The sequence below is a fragment of the Endocarpon pusillum genome, assembly GCF_000464535.1.
Source record: "Endocarpon pusillum Z07020 unplaced genomic scaffold scaffold4345, whole genome shotgun sequence".
Classification (NCBI taxonomy): domain Eukaryota; kingdom Fungi; phylum Ascomycota; class Eurotiomycetes; order Verrucariales; family Verrucariaceae; genus Endocarpon; species Endocarpon pusillum.
In genome coordinates, this window is record NW_006916422.1 from 234,736 (window position 1) to 250,680 (window position 15,945).

Consider the following 15,945-nt stretch of genomic DNA (forward strand, 5'->3'; position numbering starts at 1 on the left):
GCTTCTAACCACAGTCCCATGCACAATTATTTCATCGTACGGTCGACCAAATCCCGATACATCTGCTTCACGTCGGCAACATCGGCTCTGAGCTCCTCAACCAACTCACTCTTCTCGCCAAGCATTTCCAGAGTGGTCTGATGTCGTTCATTGACGAGCCTCAGCTCCTCCTCAAGAACTTTAATCCTCTCGTCACCAGCCCTCTTTAGCTCCAGTTCACGCATCAAAGCCACAACCTCCTTTCTCGACTCGTCTCGCTGTGCTGTCAAACGAGCGATTTCATCCTTAGATGCCGCTTTTTCTGATTCCAGCCGGCGGACAGAGGCAGACATTCGCTCCACGAGCTGGACCGAAGGGCCTGCACCGACGGTGGAGACGGAGATCAGATCATTTACGCCACGATGTGTGCCTGGAGAAGCAGGTGTGGAAGGCTCGGGAAAATACTCATCTTGGTCAATTGCCTGTGAAGCGGGGGTCTCTGGGACAGTCCCATTGAGTGAAGGCTGAAACGACGTTGAGGAGTTCTGTCGTGGAGGTGTATTTGAATTTCGGAAGGAGGGTGGAAAGGCTGATGGGCGACGGCTCTGGCTGCGTTCGGCACTAGCAAAAGAGCCATTCACATGTTCGAGACCCAATCCAAGACCTGAACCTTTGCGCAACGAACCTATAGGAGATTCATTCCGGTGTACATTGGGTGACTGTATCAGGATATGCTCTTTCCATCTGTGTCTTTCTTCCTCGACCCGCCGCGACAAATCGCTCTCATAGCGCTGTTTTTGTGCTTCGAGATCTTTTCTCACACTCGCTAAAGAGTCTTCTGTTTCCCTTAGCTTCTGCTTTAGGTGCTTTACTTCACTCTTCTGTTCTGAGAGGGATTGTTCTAATTGATAAATCACATCTTTGGATGCCTCGTTTTCCTTCTCTGCATTCTTGGCTTTCTGCGTCGCTTCTCGGATCTTCTTCCGCAGGTCGCCCTCTCGATGCTCCAAGCCGTCTCTTTCCTTTTCGACATTGGCGATTCGTGCCAAGAAGGAGCCTTCTATGCCCTTCCAGTTGTCGCTTGCCACCGCGTACTGATTCTGCAGCGTTTCGATCTGTCGCAGGAGTTTCGCCTGGCTGTCGCCTACACTGCTGGATGAAGCCTCTTCCGCACGATTGCGCAGAGACTCCATCTTACTTTCCAGCAAAGACTGCTCGGCGCGAAGCTCACCTTCGAGTGACGTCGAACGTTCCTTTTCTCGTTCTAGTAATGCTTTAAGATCTCTAATTTCGCGTTGCAGCTTTTCCTCGCTGATCTCCCGCTCGACTTTCAAGCTCGTCAGATCGTCCTGCAGCTCTGCAATCTGCTTCTTTTCTTTGCCAAGGGCATCGCTTTGCGCTTTGCTCTCAGCAATCTCAGCTCTCCTGTTTGCATGCGCAAGTTGGGCCCTAATATCAGCCACTGTGTTGGTAAGAGCGTCTCTCTCGCTTCTGAGAGCTTCGGCATCACGATCAGCATTCAGACTAAGTGCTAGCTTCTCTTCGGCTTTTCGCATGGCTGCCTCAGCACGATTTCGGCGCTGTTCGGCATTGGAGAGGCTTGCTTCTGCCTTCTCAGCACGAGCTCTAATGCTCGATTGACTTTTGGCAGTTTCGGCTGCTTGTGACCGCAACTTCTTGATTGTCATCAGATGCTTCATTTCAGCTTTTGATAGCTTCTCACCCTCCTCCATCAGGAGGGCAATTTTCTCGTCCTTCTCCAGCAGCCTCTTCTCCGGCGACCCAGCTTTGGCTGCAGCGGCTGCATCATGAGCGGATACTGCAACTTCTCTTGTAAGGTATTGTAATTTAGCCTGCAAGGCATCGATTTTCTCGATATAAGTATACATTTCTTCGGCGGAAGCGCCTTCATCTGGTGTTCTGATTCCATTGACAACAATATCTTGCGTCTGAATACGGGATTCCTCTTCCATGGACAGTCGAGTGGGGGTAGCAGCTTGTGACAAGACTTGGGGCTGCCTTTCTTTCTCGAACACACCAGAACCGCATGTCAAACTCTTCTGTTCCAGCTGTTCTATATTGTCGATAGCAGGATTGATGATGTGCATATCATCGGCTGTAATGCTTGGGATCCGAACATTGCGCATACCATCAGTTGATGTTCTGCTCGACGTGTTTTGCGCGTTCTCATGCGGGAATTTGTCGACTGGTGTAGCTGTCCCTGAGACTGGATCCACAGTAGACACAGGACTCTCGTTGCGTGCTTCACTCGTCTTCTTTGCCAGTGCTCTTGCTAGCCGCTCCTGCAAACGGTCACTGGTCCTGGTGGTTGATGAGCTTCTCGAGACATCAGTTGAAGCTGTGGAGTATGTAGGGTCAGTGATGTCTAGGTACCCTATGGCTGAATGTCAATTACCTCGTCCTGTATGTTCCTGGGCTTTTTCCGACGCATTAGTCTTCCCGGAAGGCTGATCCTCATCCGCAAGAATGTTGTCAAGTCTCGATTCAACGGAGAGTACTGCCTGCTGCAAAAAGCCTCCCCAGCCAGATGACTGCTTTGCAGGTTTGCGAGGAGAGGCCATAGTTGCCGAATTTGCGGGGAGCTCGGCTGGCTCATTTCATGACATCGCAAGTGGAGGGTGTCGTAACGGGACTCCGGGTAGGTCCAAAGCGGAAGTATTGCGAATACCTCGAAGAGCTTGCTAGCTGACCGGTGAAAGTCCTAGGAGCGCTATTACCCACTCGTGTAGTTGGAAATTCCTTGTCATCATATCTCTAAGAATGGGCCGCAGGCAAGCAGATGAGAACCGTACGTACAGTACAGTACATAGCACTGTAGTACCTAACGAGCTGTCTTCAGGGAATCTGTTTCGGAAGGTGCTGCGACAGGCTTGGCGTTAAGCCGTTGGTGATGGAGCTCCATCAAGCTTGTCATACAGTACAGCGTCATCATCATCGGACGTTTCCAGTACTCCTGCTCCCATCTGTTAAGCTGGCGCACTCGGGGAATTAATCCGCTTTTCAACGATGTCCCTGGTTGAGCCGCCTCCGTATTTGGCCAGTCTGCAGAACAACATTCGGGCCAGGCCAATTCCATGGGATGGGGCTGTAAGAGCAGGGAACCTTGCTGACGAGCAATTGAAGAAGATCAAGTCTGTCGACAAAGTCAGAAAGGAGCAGAGGAAACAGAACATCGAGAGTGATCTGCAAGGTTACACCACATTATTGATTGGAGGGAAGAATGGTACCAGCGTACTGGAGAAGGCAGCCAAGCGGACAGATATAATACAATATGTATTGGTCCTGGCAGCAGATCTGGTCAATGGTATAGTAGATGCTAGTTAAACTCCAGGATCAGAGGCCAACAGTATTGACAGCTCACAGACTCGCCTTCCTTAGCATCCAAGCTTCTCGACGAACCAGAACCATACAAGCCATTCTTACCACTATTGTCACAATCTTCGAACCCCGAGGATCCAATTCCACTCCTTGCTTCGTCATTACTTAACAATCTCGCCTCCAGGTCGTTGACCTCTTCCTCCAAGTCATTACCTAGGGATGAAGAAGCCCTGCCCAAGCTGTACTCATACCTCAGCAAACTAGCCAATAGCCAGGATAGCGGGTTACAGGACATAGGTGTCCAAGGTTATTCCGCGCTTCTCCGCACAAAGAAGTCCCGGGAGTTGTTCTGGAAACAACGAAAAGATACAATTACCCCTCTAATGAACATACTTCATTCCGCAGCTGGAGCTGCCAAGGACACCGACTCTACACTGTGGAGCGGCGCAACAAGCATCCGAGGAACAGATGCCGCAATAGGCGGAGGAGTCGGCTTGCAGCTACTCTACCATGTCCTCTTAGTCATATGGCAGCTGAGCTTCGAGGGTAAATTGATAGGAGAGGAGCTAGAACGGTAAGAAGGAACCCTTGATAAGTCCCAGGATTCTCCGCTGACCATCTCTTAGCGAACATGAAATCGTCCCACTTTACACCCAACTCCTCCGCATATCTCCCAAGGAGAAAACAACCCGCCTCCTGCTCTCAACCCTCTATAATCTGCTATCCGCAAACCAATCCACCTTGATCCCAGCAGCCACATTAGTCCGCCTCCCAGCCCTGCTAGCCAACCTCAGCGGCCGCCACCTCACAGACCCAGATCTCCTAGACGACCTCAAAAACCTCGACGAAATGCTCGACGAATACACCAAAACCCAAACCACATTCGACGAATACGCAGCCGAGGTCGAATCCGGCCATCTCCGCTGGTCACCACCACATCGCAACGCCACCTTCTGGCGCGAAAATGCCCGTAAGATCCTCGAGTTCAATAGAGGTGAATTGCCGAAGAAATTGGCGGAGATTATGGCGAAGCCGTGGGAGAACGATAAGAAGGTGCTGGCTGTGGGCTGTAACGACGTGGGCCGGCTAGTTAAGGAGGTGCCGGATCAAAGAGGCCAGCTGGAGAAGTTGGGCTTGAAAAGGAGGGTTATGGAGTTGATGAGTGATCCGGACGAGGCGGTCAGGTGGGAGAGTTTGAGGGCGGTGGGGGAGTGGTTGAGGTATAACGTTGAGAATTGACCTCAGCATTCAGCGGGTTGGCTTAGTATGAGAGGGTGGTCGAAGCGACTGGTATCGTGTATTCCATATGCAATGGATGAGCTATAGACTTTGTACAGGGGCTCAGACCTGCATTCTGGGACCTCTACGACAGCCTCTGCTCTCCGCCCCAGATCATGCAAGTAGCTTATGACGTGAACATTGTACTGTATGTCGTCTTACACTAATTTCTGCGTAGGCAATTTAGTTTTCCTTATTTCATGCTATAGTATGTACCTGACGAAAAAGGAAGATCAACGAACAATGTCACAGTCAAGACGTACATCCTCCACATATGTACATAGCCATTTGAAATTCCTTCCTGCTCTTTTCCTGGTCTCCGGTCCGGCGTCAGTAGCTTCCACATTCAAATGCGTTGCAAAAGAATTGATTGAGCTCTTGAGATAAGCCTTACGATGAAGGCGAGATGTAGCACGGACGGGTTTCACGTGATAGGCGAGAGGATCAGGACGACTGAAAGCGTTATGACGAGTGGAGTGGAAGCACGCCTATCTTGGGTTTGTGTGCTTGAAATGGTCGCTGACATGGCGCAGGAAGCGGGTTTATGACCGAAAGGTTCGTTCTTGTTGCTACACTCATCCAGACGGCATCGAAGATCTCTCGCCTCGATAAGCCTGGCATGCTGATCAAGGGCGGGTGTCGAAGGGTAGAGACCTGCAAAATGAACGCCGACTGTCATGGGCTGCGTTGGCATAGCAGCTTGCTTACCTCAATGTGAATGGCGAAAATTGGGAATACAACCATAGAGGTATGGTGTCAGATCTGGCACTTCTTTCATGTCCGAATCGTAGGCTGATTGGGCGATGGCACAATACAACTCTGCTCCTCCTACATTCACACCCACTGTCCAAAGCCGCTTGGTGGATTCGTCCTTCGACAGGCCTTTTTCTCTCATAAGAATGATATGGACATAGACATTTGAAGGGTTGTGAAGGGATAGCTAAAGGTTTTGGAGGCGTGGTTGCCAGGAATGGCCTCGATTTGTTCAGGTCAAATCCGTGATACGCGTCAACGGGTGTCCATCCGTAGTGGGCAATGGAGTTTACGTCGACCCAGTGGTTGAGAGTAGCTCCCTCCTTCTGCAAACGCGTCTCGGCGGCATCCCAAGCCTCTGTCAACGTTGCCATGATATGTATGAGACGAATGTACTGTATGCACAAGATGTGCACTAGCATCATGTACATATATGTATACATATATATAGAAAGTGTGATGCACAAAAATGATTTGGTTCATAAACGATGTCAATCTTCGAATTCTTTCGGTTCTCGGTAAAGTAAAGGGGGCGAAATGACATGTATCTATAGGTAGTCTCTGAACAGTGCACAGTGTCCACCATCATTGAATCAAGACCATTGCATGAGGTTTGAAGGCATTGCAAGATGTAAAAGCGGAATTCAATGGTACCAGAATAAATTCACTCCAGACCGGGAAAACTATGAATGAGAATCGACATGATTGCAACAGATGAAGAAGGCAATTACCCGATTTGTTAAGAGTCTGTGACGTCAGGTGAATTCAAATGTATCACCAGCTTTGTCGTTGACCATCCTACCTACCCTTGATGTCCCCACGATCCGCTCTAACTTCAAGACGTCCCACTTTGAAAAGAGTGCTCTGACAGTAGGTTTGCCTTTATGTGTTTCGTCTGCAAATTCCGTGCTGAGGAATCCCACCACCTCGCTCCAAAATATCGGATTATCTGGCAAGCTGTAGAAGACTACTCTCTTCACACCCCTTAGCTTGTACCGTCGAAAATGGTGCGCTCGTTCAGAATAGAGCAGGATGGATTGTCTTCCAGTAAGAAAATAGGACCTTGCACGCGCAACATCGCGGACCGAGGTGTATTCTGATATTGCACCAAAGGAGAATGAATCTGTGGTAGCTGAGGTTGAGAAGTAGTTCCGTAGGCGGATAAAATCGAGGTAAGACGACATGAACATCAACGTCCCTGTTTCTTGTTTAGATTTCCGGAGTAGAGGGAGGATAGCGGAAGTGAAATATGAAAATCGGACATCTGCATCGGATGCAGGACTTGTTGCGTTCAGTCGGACGAAGGTTTGCGGCACTCTGACTGGAAATGAAGCTGACACATCAATCATGGCCCCTTCATGAACAGGTGCATATTTGAGTTTGCCAGCGACGTTGAGCATGACGTTGGTGTAGATTGAGTTGATCTCGGGGGTAAGGAAATCGGTTAAAACAATGGTCTGCCGAAGGTACTTCGCCTCTCCATCCAGGTACCAGTGCCGTACACGTGAGAAGTCACAGCCATGAGACTCCTTCGGCAGCAAATTTAGTTGAGAGATGATGTATTCGACGTGCTGCCAATTCTGCATGAGTAGAGCATTTGCATGATCCACAATCACAATCTCGATTGATGAAAGGAAGTCCGCATCGGCACCCTTTTTGCCATCCTTCGAACCACCACTCTCAATGGCTGTTCGTAGCCCTAACGGCGAGGCAAGTATAATATCAGAACTGTAGAAAGCAGAGAAGAACTTCAGAGTCTTTCGAGTGAACTTCAGACCGATTCGAAACATATCGTCATCGTTGCCTCCAAACAACTCTTGGAAATCGCGCGGCTTGTCTTCCCAGGAGCTATCTTCCTCTTGGGCAAAGCCTTCCACAAATCGTGATTTGTTTTCTTGTTGTTCCGGCTGGCACAGTTCTACCATACTGTTAATGAATTTCACACAACTTTGCCTTGTGGGAAGGATGAAAAGAGCTTTTGGGCGTGTGAACCCCTGATCGCGAATCTCAGAGGCACTGCCATCTTCATCTTGCGCCAGTCTTGCATTGTTCTTTATTACGTGATCTCGAGTTTTGAAAACATGGTTCAGAGCATGGAGCACTACAACGTCTCGTAGATGACGTGCATTTTCGATCGTCCTCGACCCGAAGAGCACATCCTTATACATAATGACGGCAGAAGCAATTTCTTGTTCTGCAATATTAAGTCTGCTCCAAACCTTCTGACCAGGTGCGACAAGTCTCCGTTTGAGCTTCAGGCTCTCAAAAGATCGTATTGGGGAGGTATTTTGCACTGTCCTTCCATCAGGAGATGGGACTGCGTACTGTTGCTTGAGACCTTGCAACATGCTTGTAGTTTGTGTTGTCCATTTGTGGTCCTTAACTGCCTTCACTCTCTCGGACAGAAATACTAGATCTGGATTGGCAAAATGAGACTGGAAGGGGTCAGTCAAGTCTTCGTCAACTTCGTCAACTTCGTCAACTTCGTCAACTTCGTCAACTTCGTCGCCTTCTTCTCCTCCTGCGTTTTCGTTCTCCTCATCCTCTTCCTCCCCTGCAGTAATGGGTCCATCAACCCCGCCAACTTCAATTTGGGGCTCTAGCCTATCAGCCTCTGCGGTACTACGCAATTGGTTCGTTGATATATTGTCACATGGCACTGATTCCCTGGCACGTTCAATCTTCGTTGAGGCAACGGCAGGCTGAGAAGAACCGCTGAGGAGTTTGCGCCTCTTAGTGACTGGTTCATTGCTTGATGGCAGTGGCTTGAGTGACTGAAGGAGTCGACTGTACGAATACGCTATATCGTTCGTATCCTCATCGCTGTTGGCATCATTGTCAAAGATCGCAGTAGTACTCTCATGGTCTTTCTCGGACAGCTCGCCGTTCTCGTCCTCGCTGGAAGCTGCAGCATCTCTGTAAGCATCAGCTAGACTGATGTAACCCACAATACCTTGGAACACACCTTTTCTCTTCTAGACGCGACGTCCTGAAATCAGACTTCGTATGTTGAATCTGCCTTCCCCGACGTCCTCGATCTCTGCCACCTCGACCTCTAGACCTGCCACGGTACAGGGCCCTAGGTGTACCCATTGTTCGTATTTTTTGAAGCGTCAACGCACTCTGCGGTGACTTGGAAATATCTTTTCAGTGCGCTGTATGGTGAAATAGTTCAGGTTTGAAAGATCTTATCTAATCTTAGCGCAAAAATTTCCCGCACAATTTATGCGCCGATATTGGCTACCACCTTTGCAATGAGGAGCAAGCAGTTCACAGCTGACCTTCAGCTTCAGCTAGTTTTTATTTCGTCGAGTGACGGTGAGGAAGCTTCGAAGCTCACACTCTCCTAGTGGGCATCCGCACCTTCAATCCCGTCCATAGCACGCCCACCATGGCAGCCAACGAAGATACCTTCCTTCACCTCGCCCGCCCTCTCGGTCCCGCTCCAGTCGGCACCCAGCCCTCTACCCACCCTCTCACGGTAATAATCCAGCCGCAAGCCCTCCTCTCCGTTCTCGATCACTCCACACGCCGACCGCCAGATCAAACCCGGGTAATTGGCACACTCCTGGGCACTCGCTCCGATGCCGACGATTCGACCATAACAATTCATTCCTCCTTCGCTGTAGGGCATACGGAAACCACCGACCAAGTCGAAGTCGACATGGAGTACCAGAAGACGATGCTCGATTTACACAAGAAAGGAAATCCGAAGGAGGTATTGGTGGGCTGGTATGCGACGAGTAGCGAGCTGAATACGTTCAGCGCGTTAATTCAGAACTTCTACGGAGGACAGGGAGACGGGACTTGGCCGTATCCGGCGGTGCATATGACGGTCTCGACCGAGGCCGGGAAGGGTGTTGAGGTTAGGACATACATCAGCGCGCCTGTGGGAGTGACTCCTGAGAGAGCGGCGGATTCAGCAGCCTTTATTCCGGTGCCGTATGAGATTCGGTATGGGGAGGCGGATAGAAGTGGGCTGGAGATGCTGGCTGCGGCGAAAGACAGAGAAGATAGGACTGTGGCAACTATCACAGATATTGAGAGTTTGGAGCACGCCCTAGAAGATATCCTGGGCATGCTGGACCGAGTGGGCAAGTACGTTGAGGGCGTGATAGAGGAAGAAGATGACACGCTGCCAAACACTTCGCTGGGTCAATACCTGCTTAACGCTCTGGCGTTGGCTCCCAAGGTGGATCCAGCAGATATTGAAAAGGATTTGTGCGTTTTCCCTCCGTTTATTGATGCAATGCAGCACTAACATGTTCACCAGCAACAACCACATTCAAGACGTCCTCGCAGTCTCCTACCTTGCCAACACAATCCGCACCCAGATGGACCTCTCCAATCGATTAGCAACGGCACAGCTGACAATGGGCGGACCAGAAAGCACGAGTCTCGCGACAAAAGAAGAGGGCGGACAGCAGAGCCAGCGCGGCGGTGGGCAAAGAGGCGGAAGAGGCAGAGGGGGTCAGCAGAGAGAACAGAGGGATCAGAGAGAGCCTGTCTCCGCCATATGACACTTCGTTGCGCAGCACGGCATCTGTCTGCATTGCGAGCAAAGAAAAAGTATGGCGTTGTGGAGCTTGTCTCAGATGGATCACCCTGCATAAGGAATCGGATAGATATTGCAGTCCTCCAGTTCTTAGACACTGACATAGCGATGTGCTGCCAATGATATTAATGCCATGCTGCAACCCGATCTTGTGCTCCTGGACAAGTCGGCAAGCTTCGTCTCAGTCGAGTCATTACCCTTCCGTCCGACGCTGCATGCTGGAGGTTATTGCCTTCGACCTCCAGAAAGAGGTGGTGACGCCCTGGTAATTCTGCCGCTGCAAGACTCTGTTCCGCCCTGATGACCCCTTTTGTGTCGCCAGTAGGTGGCTTCATTCGTAGCCGGGCCCAATGACTGAGCGTAGTGTGCTCCAATAGTAAAATCCCTCTGATACACGATATCCCTTCAGTCATCCCGCATCACTCCTCGCCCTCTTGCCCGCCGTCCCCTCCTCCCCAGCTCCATCACCATCCCCCGCACCATCAGGCTGATCGACAACCTTCCTCTTCCTGCCTCTGCCCCTGCCCTTCCCTCTACCCGTCCCCTCCTCACCCCCCATCTCAGCAAAAACCACCAAAGCCCCGACCGCCACCTTGCCTCCCGCAGCGCCCGCCCCACCCATCCCAATCGCATCAAACGCCTTTCGATCCTTACTGATATCCTTTCCCGTCATATACATCTGCTGCATCCTACCCAACTTGATCGGGTCCTTCCTCATCACGAATCGGAAATCATCGACTTTCAATTTCTGTCGGCCGGAGTAGGACGCCACCGCGACGGCGGTATGGCAAATTTCGATGATGAAGTCGGTGAGGATCTCGTCGAGGACGCGGAGAGTTTCCGGGTAGGGTTCTGGTACTTGGTCCGGAGGGGAGCCGGGGGGGGAGGGAGCGCCGAATGCGTGGAGGAGTTGCTTTACTAGGTTGAGGATGGTATGATTAGGTAAGGCTTGGGGAAGGAGGGTTGGATCTTACAGTCTTCAGGAAAATTGAGCTGACCTTTTAATCGGGCAGCTCGGGCTCGAGGTTCCATGATCGTGGGTGTTATTGGGAGGTTTTCAAGCAGGAAGCGTACGGATGTAAACCGCGGACTTCGTGTCTCTCAGATTAGTTTCTCCGCGGTCCCGAGCTTCTGAAGAGCAGTCTGGAATCCTTATAGCGTATCAGCGGGTCTCAAGACTGTGATCTGCTTATTGTGCTTGTGATGATTCTATGAGAAGAGTAATTGTATGAAACTGAGAGTCGAGCGCGCAAGTGATGGCTGATTGGTCTGCTGATTGGTCTGCTGATTGGTCTGGGCAGTGGCTTACATATGCTGCGTTTGGAGCGCTTCACGGCGGCAAATTTCTTGGCATAGATGGTGGCTTGGCAATCAACGGGATTTCAAGATCTGTCCACCAGGTATTGAGACTGTGTCAGGAATTTACGTCTACTTTGAAATCTATTTTGAAAGCGGGCGCAGGTTGAGTGACTATCGGTGAACTGTTCGCCGCTATGGTGGGAATCAATCGCACCAGATAACAGATAGGGCACTAACCCTTCCAGACTGCCATCTTCAATTTCCAGTCGCTCTTACTCGTCCTTCTTCTGTTCATTTGCACCAGCACATATGCACACTCAATCATGCCTGGAATCATGGACAGGAACAAAGATGGGTACTGCTCTCTGCCTCGCTGGTTGTCATCCTTCGACTCACTTCAGGTCTAGTTTTCTGGGAATATTTTGGAAGTGCGCGCGAATAGGGGAAAGGCTGAGTCCTTACATAAGCATATGTTGTATTTTTATGGCGGTAAGCTTCAGATGTGTCAGGTGTGGAGAGCGTTGCTAATACGTTAGTTCTCACTGTTTATGGGGTATTGATCGAGCGTGGTCAGGTCCTAAGTGGAGACGAATTACAGGCCGGGTCTGAAAAGAGGCCGCTGTGCTAGAGACATACCCGATGTACTCAAAACTTCAAGGGTCCAGCATTACTCTTAAAGGCGTTAAAGCAGTCATGACTACGACAACCGTTGCCTCTACCCTATCCTGCCAGCTTCGGGATAAAGCAAGGACACGCCAAAACTGGAAGCTGAGAATAGACTCGCAGGCAGGGGTATCTTGCTGCTGAAAAGCAAATAAGGAAGGGAGCGACCGTGCTGTGGGAGGTCATTTCTCCATACAGAAAATGTTTCTGTTTGTAACGATAAACTTTTCCCTTGCCCTGGGCAAGCTGCCTTTTGCATCTCTCGTCCCGTCCCGGAAGGCCAACTGTTTATCCTTGGTTAGCAGCGCCATTGGTGAAGCAGGAACGCCAATAAACTCGCTGAAGGTCATCTCCGCTTGTGTTCGTTGCTCACTCTTCTCCATTGGATCAGGGAAAGTGGATGCGAGGGTGGAAGATACTTTGACCATTCGAGATGGACAGATTCTGTCGATCTCTTCATGAATATTATCGCCTCGCTCTTGACGCAGGTACGATATGTTCAGCCGCCGTTCTTTCCTGAACGGGCGAGCTGCTATCTCCCTTCTCCTTCGCGTGGGATCAGTGGAGTTATGATTGCCATTTAGGTCTGGAGCTATCATGAACAGATCTGATGAGGACCGTGGGCGGCGCCATAATGGATCTCTTGGAGCAGACTTGGTTGTGGGAGGAGGTATGCCAACTTCCGAATCGGAGGATGAATCATCTTCGAATATGACTCCTCTGTGCTTTAGCTTTTCCAGCAACGCCTTTTCATCCTTTAAAGTCCACTTGCCTGCATTTCCCGTTACACTGTCATTCATGCTGGTGCTGTGGTTGTTTACGACCTTTCCGTCATCCTCTAACTTGCACAGTTCTGCACCTGGAACGCTTGATTTTTGTGTTGGCAGTTGCCCCTTTGCTTGATCTGGTCTCTGCAGCCGATCGATTGCCATCTTAGCTTGCTCGAAAGCTTGATTTCTTTCGGTAAATTCCTTAGCTTGATGCTCAAGCCTCACAACATTTTCCTTTACACTCTGCCACTGCTCCGTCATTCGACTTGAGCATGGGCTGCGGCATGTAGCTTCGCGTGGGGTGCCATTGAAAATAGAGATATTCCCATCCTCAGATATGGCCTTGTCCCTTCCAACATCCGGCAAAGCTGAACATTTTGGTTGTCCATCATTCTTGTTAGGCCCTGGAAAGGACGCTGAACATGGGGACGTTCCTCTATGTGCTGTTTCGACACTCGCTTGGACAGACGCATCTCGTGAAATAAGCTCGACATGTGGCGACCCGCTTTTCGGAGTTAGCGGTGGCTGATTGGACTTTACAAGAGGTACAGTGACTGCGATAGATTTTGTGGTAGGCTTGAAAAACCGAGGCCTCTTCTTGCTGAAGCAATGATCACTGTCAGACGCCAAGGGAGCTATATTTCGTCTCTTTTGAGGTACTATCGGTATTGTTGCTCTTATTTGATTTGGTTCTGTTCTCCCATGCTCTGTACGCAGGAGGTCACGGCTATTGCTTGTCTTTTCCGACCCAAGGTCTGGAGTTTCAGGGATAACTGGTGAACCAGGAACAGGACTCTCGTAACACATGCGAAGAGCACCAGTGACGTCCTCTTGGCTTCGCGATTCCTTGGCTAGTTTCCATTGGCCGATCATGTTCCCACAGGCCACCTGGGTCTTCTTAGTGGTCAGACCAGTCATTGTCATTGTGGGTAAATCCACCACTTCCAGAGACCCATTACCAAGGCTCTCATTAGGGCGACAAGGCATTTCGTCGTCCGTCGTCTGCTTGCATTTCGTGCACAATGAAGTTGATCCAAGGATCGGTCTCTGACACAGGCTACACAGCTTCTTGAAAGGCCGAACGATATTGCTGCTTTTCCCCTGGCTCGCTTCTCGAGGTGGCGATGTAGACAAGCGAGATATCTTTTCTCGCTTTGCCGCACAGTGGTCGGCGGATTGGGCGGTTGCCATTACATCAGAAGGGGTTTCCGGTATATTCAACTCACCAATTGAGACCAGACCTTCAGCTTTCCGAGCTTGATGTTTACTTACAGAGCGATCACCATTAGGTAGCTCGCTTGCGTTCCTCGAGAATTTGTTATCACATGAAGACGATTTCGTCCTTCCCCAGGGAGCTGTTACAGCATCATCTGCCAACAATTGAGATGCGGCCTGAGTCTCCTCCGGGTCTAACGGGCGTGGTGGGCGACAATCCCTACTGTGGCCTTGTAGGAGATCAGCACTGGGAGGCAAGATACTGGTATCACCTCGCAGAATTTCCATGCTAGGTGGCGTTTCATTAGGAGACAGCGGGGGTCCAGTCGTGGTATGAGTCGCTCGATGAAGAACGGAAGGTGCAGCTGCTGGCGAAGAAGGTGCAAAGTCTCTGGAGCCATTTACAGAATCTGCTTTCGTAGCCTTTCCATAAGTTCTTGCTTCCCAACCACGAGAGTAGGAGGGAAGGTTAGCGGGTGAAATATCGTCAGGTTTCTTTGCTGTCACTAAGGTCAAATTAATTGTGTTCTCAGTCATTAACATGGTATTCAAATCTGACGGTGCCCTGCTATGTGGTGCGGCTGTCGGAGCATCACCAATGGTGCCATGTCCACGAACCCGTCGATCATCTCCCGCATGAGGCTTGTGAGCAGATTCTTTTTGCATGATGTGAGAGTCCCCGAAGCGAATAGCAGACTGGGAGTATGCGTCTGCAATTGATGACTCTTCAGGGAGTCTACTATCATGCAGCGAAACAGGGATATGAGCAGCGGCTGGCACACCATGGGTTCCTCCGATGCTTTCAGACTGAGTCGTGATGGGAAGCTGACAGATCGAGGGTAGCTGTGGTTCGGCCTTCTTCGCAAGCTTGTTCAAGCAGCGTCGGCAGACCCAATTATCTTCAGTAATTCTACAAGCGGGTTAGGCGGAAGTCTAAGTAAAGAGTTTTTTTTGGGAAAAGTGTTCACCTGTCCTTGGGTTTAGCACATCCCTTGTGGTAATGGCGAGAACACTCAGAACATCCTTTCAGTTTCTCTCTAAACGGAGGTTTTTTGCAAATGTGGCAGGTGCTTAGTCGCATAGTGGACGAAACTGATGACGGAGAGGATTTTCCGGCGGTGCTTGAAGTTGCAGAAATTACTGATGCTGTTTCACTGCTAGATCTTAAAAGCTGCTTTATGACTAACGCAGTGTCCTTGTGCTGGACGCCTGATGGAGAGTTTGTGTATGGCGCGTGTGTCTTGTTCACAGAATATGTCGGACTTTTTGTTGCGTGGCCTATACCATTTCCGAGGAATGTTTGGGGGTCCGAAGAGGGCATTGATGGAACATTCGTTGGGCTGAGTAGAGCGACAAACTCTGGCGGCGAGTACTCTGATACCTCCACATTGATTTGCAATTGCTTATCACACTGCCCATCATTCTGTTCAATCGACTCTAGCTTTGTCGTATTTTGAGATATCGTCTTAACTGTCTCATATCCAGCTAGTGTAGTTACATGACCGGAATCATGCATAGAGGATTTCGTTCTCTGAAGACTTTCCAATGCCGTGCTTGTGCCGCAAACAGCTTTATCAACAGATTTTGTCGTTGCGAGACTGTGAATGCCTTTTTCGAAGGTCTGAGAGAGTAAGGGTCTTGGCACTGTACCCTTGAGAGCGGTGCCATCATCAACAACACGCTTCTGAACGCGCTCAACTGTAGTGGACGGACGTCTTGGGGTATACTGACCAGCCCACTTTAAAGATTTCCGTGGCCCAGTCGGTGGGATTCCATTCGGCCATTGGTCATCAAGCTTGGTTTTAGCCTGGGCAGTAGCAATCTTCGGATCGTGATTTTGTTCTTCTACCGAGGGCTTTGTAGGTGCTTCAATCTGCTTGAAGTCTGACAACAAGTCGAATTTCAGAGACTCTGTCGCAGTATTATCCTTGTCGACGGTGGCACACTCTTGAACCTTCAACCTGGTACCACTGTTGGCTGAGTCTTCTAGCAAAAGCCGGCTTCTTTCATGCCCAGGGAACAGCATGTTCCCTAGGACTTTGTAGTCTCGGTGTGCTGGAGCCTAGATTTCGATATGCTTAGGTGAAAGACTCC

General features: G+C 50.1%; 6 protein-coding genes across 6 annotated transcripts; 2 read left to right on the forward strand and 4 right to left on the reverse strand.

Annotated features, from left to right (window-relative positions):
* Positions 1-26: 26 nt before the first annotated feature.
* EPUS_02526 (uncharacterized protein) lies at positions 27-2,561 on the reverse strand (the record flags this gene model as incomplete). The annotated part of the gene is made up of 2 exons (XM_007805527.1): positions 27-2,338; positions 2,396-2,561. The coding sequence occupies 2 exons, from the start codon at positions 2,559-2,561 to the stop codon at positions 27-29; spliced, it is 2,478 nt and encodes an 825-aa protein (XP_007803718.1).
* Positions 2,562-3,006: 445 nt separating this feature from the next.
* Positions 3,007-4,557, forward strand: EPUS_02527 (uncharacterized protein; the record flags this gene model as incomplete). Its single annotated transcript, XM_007805528.1, has 3 exons — positions 3,007-3,304; positions 3,364-3,892; positions 3,945-4,557. The coding sequence occupies 3 exons, from the start codon at positions 3,007-3,009 to the stop codon at positions 4,555-4,557; spliced, it is 1,440 nt and encodes a 479-aa protein (XP_007803719.1).
* A 1,547-nt stretch (positions 4,558-6,104) lies between these two features.
* Positions 6,105-8,442, reverse strand: EPUS_02528 (uncharacterized protein; the record flags this gene model as incomplete). Its single annotated transcript, XM_007805529.1, has 2 exons — positions 6,105-8,265; positions 8,315-8,442. 2 exons carry the CDS (start codon positions 8,440-8,442, stop codon positions 6,105-6,107), a joined length of 2,289 nt encoding a protein of 762 aa, XP_007803720.1.
* A 298-nt stretch (positions 8,443-8,740) lies between these two features.
* Positions 8,741-9,869, forward strand: EPUS_02529 (Eukaryotic translation initiation factor 3 subunit F; the record flags this gene model as incomplete). The annotated part of the gene is made up of 2 exons (XM_007805530.1): positions 8,741-9,570; positions 9,623-9,869. The coding sequence occupies 2 exons, from the start codon at positions 8,741-8,743 to the stop codon at positions 9,867-9,869; spliced, it is 1,077 nt and encodes a 358-aa protein (XP_007803721.1).
* Positions 9,870-10,313: 444 nt separating this feature from the next.
* Positions 10,314-10,936, reverse strand: EPUS_02530 (uncharacterized protein; the record flags this gene model as incomplete). Its single annotated transcript, XM_007805531.1, has 2 exons — positions 10,314-10,822; positions 10,879-10,936. The coding sequence occupies 2 exons, from the start codon at positions 10,934-10,936 to the stop codon at positions 10,314-10,316; spliced, it is 567 nt and encodes a 188-aa protein (XP_007803722.1).
* A 1,112-nt stretch (positions 10,937-12,048) lies between these two features.
* EPUS_02531 (uncharacterized protein) lies at positions 12,049-15,877 on the reverse strand (the record flags this gene model as incomplete). Its single annotated transcript, XM_007805532.1, has 2 exons — positions 12,049-14,761; positions 15,039-15,877. The coding sequence occupies 2 exons, from the start codon at positions 15,875-15,877 to the stop codon at positions 12,049-12,051; spliced, it is 3,552 nt and encodes a 1,183-aa protein (XP_007803723.1).
* Between the last annotated feature and the right edge of the window lie 68 nt (positions 15,878-15,945).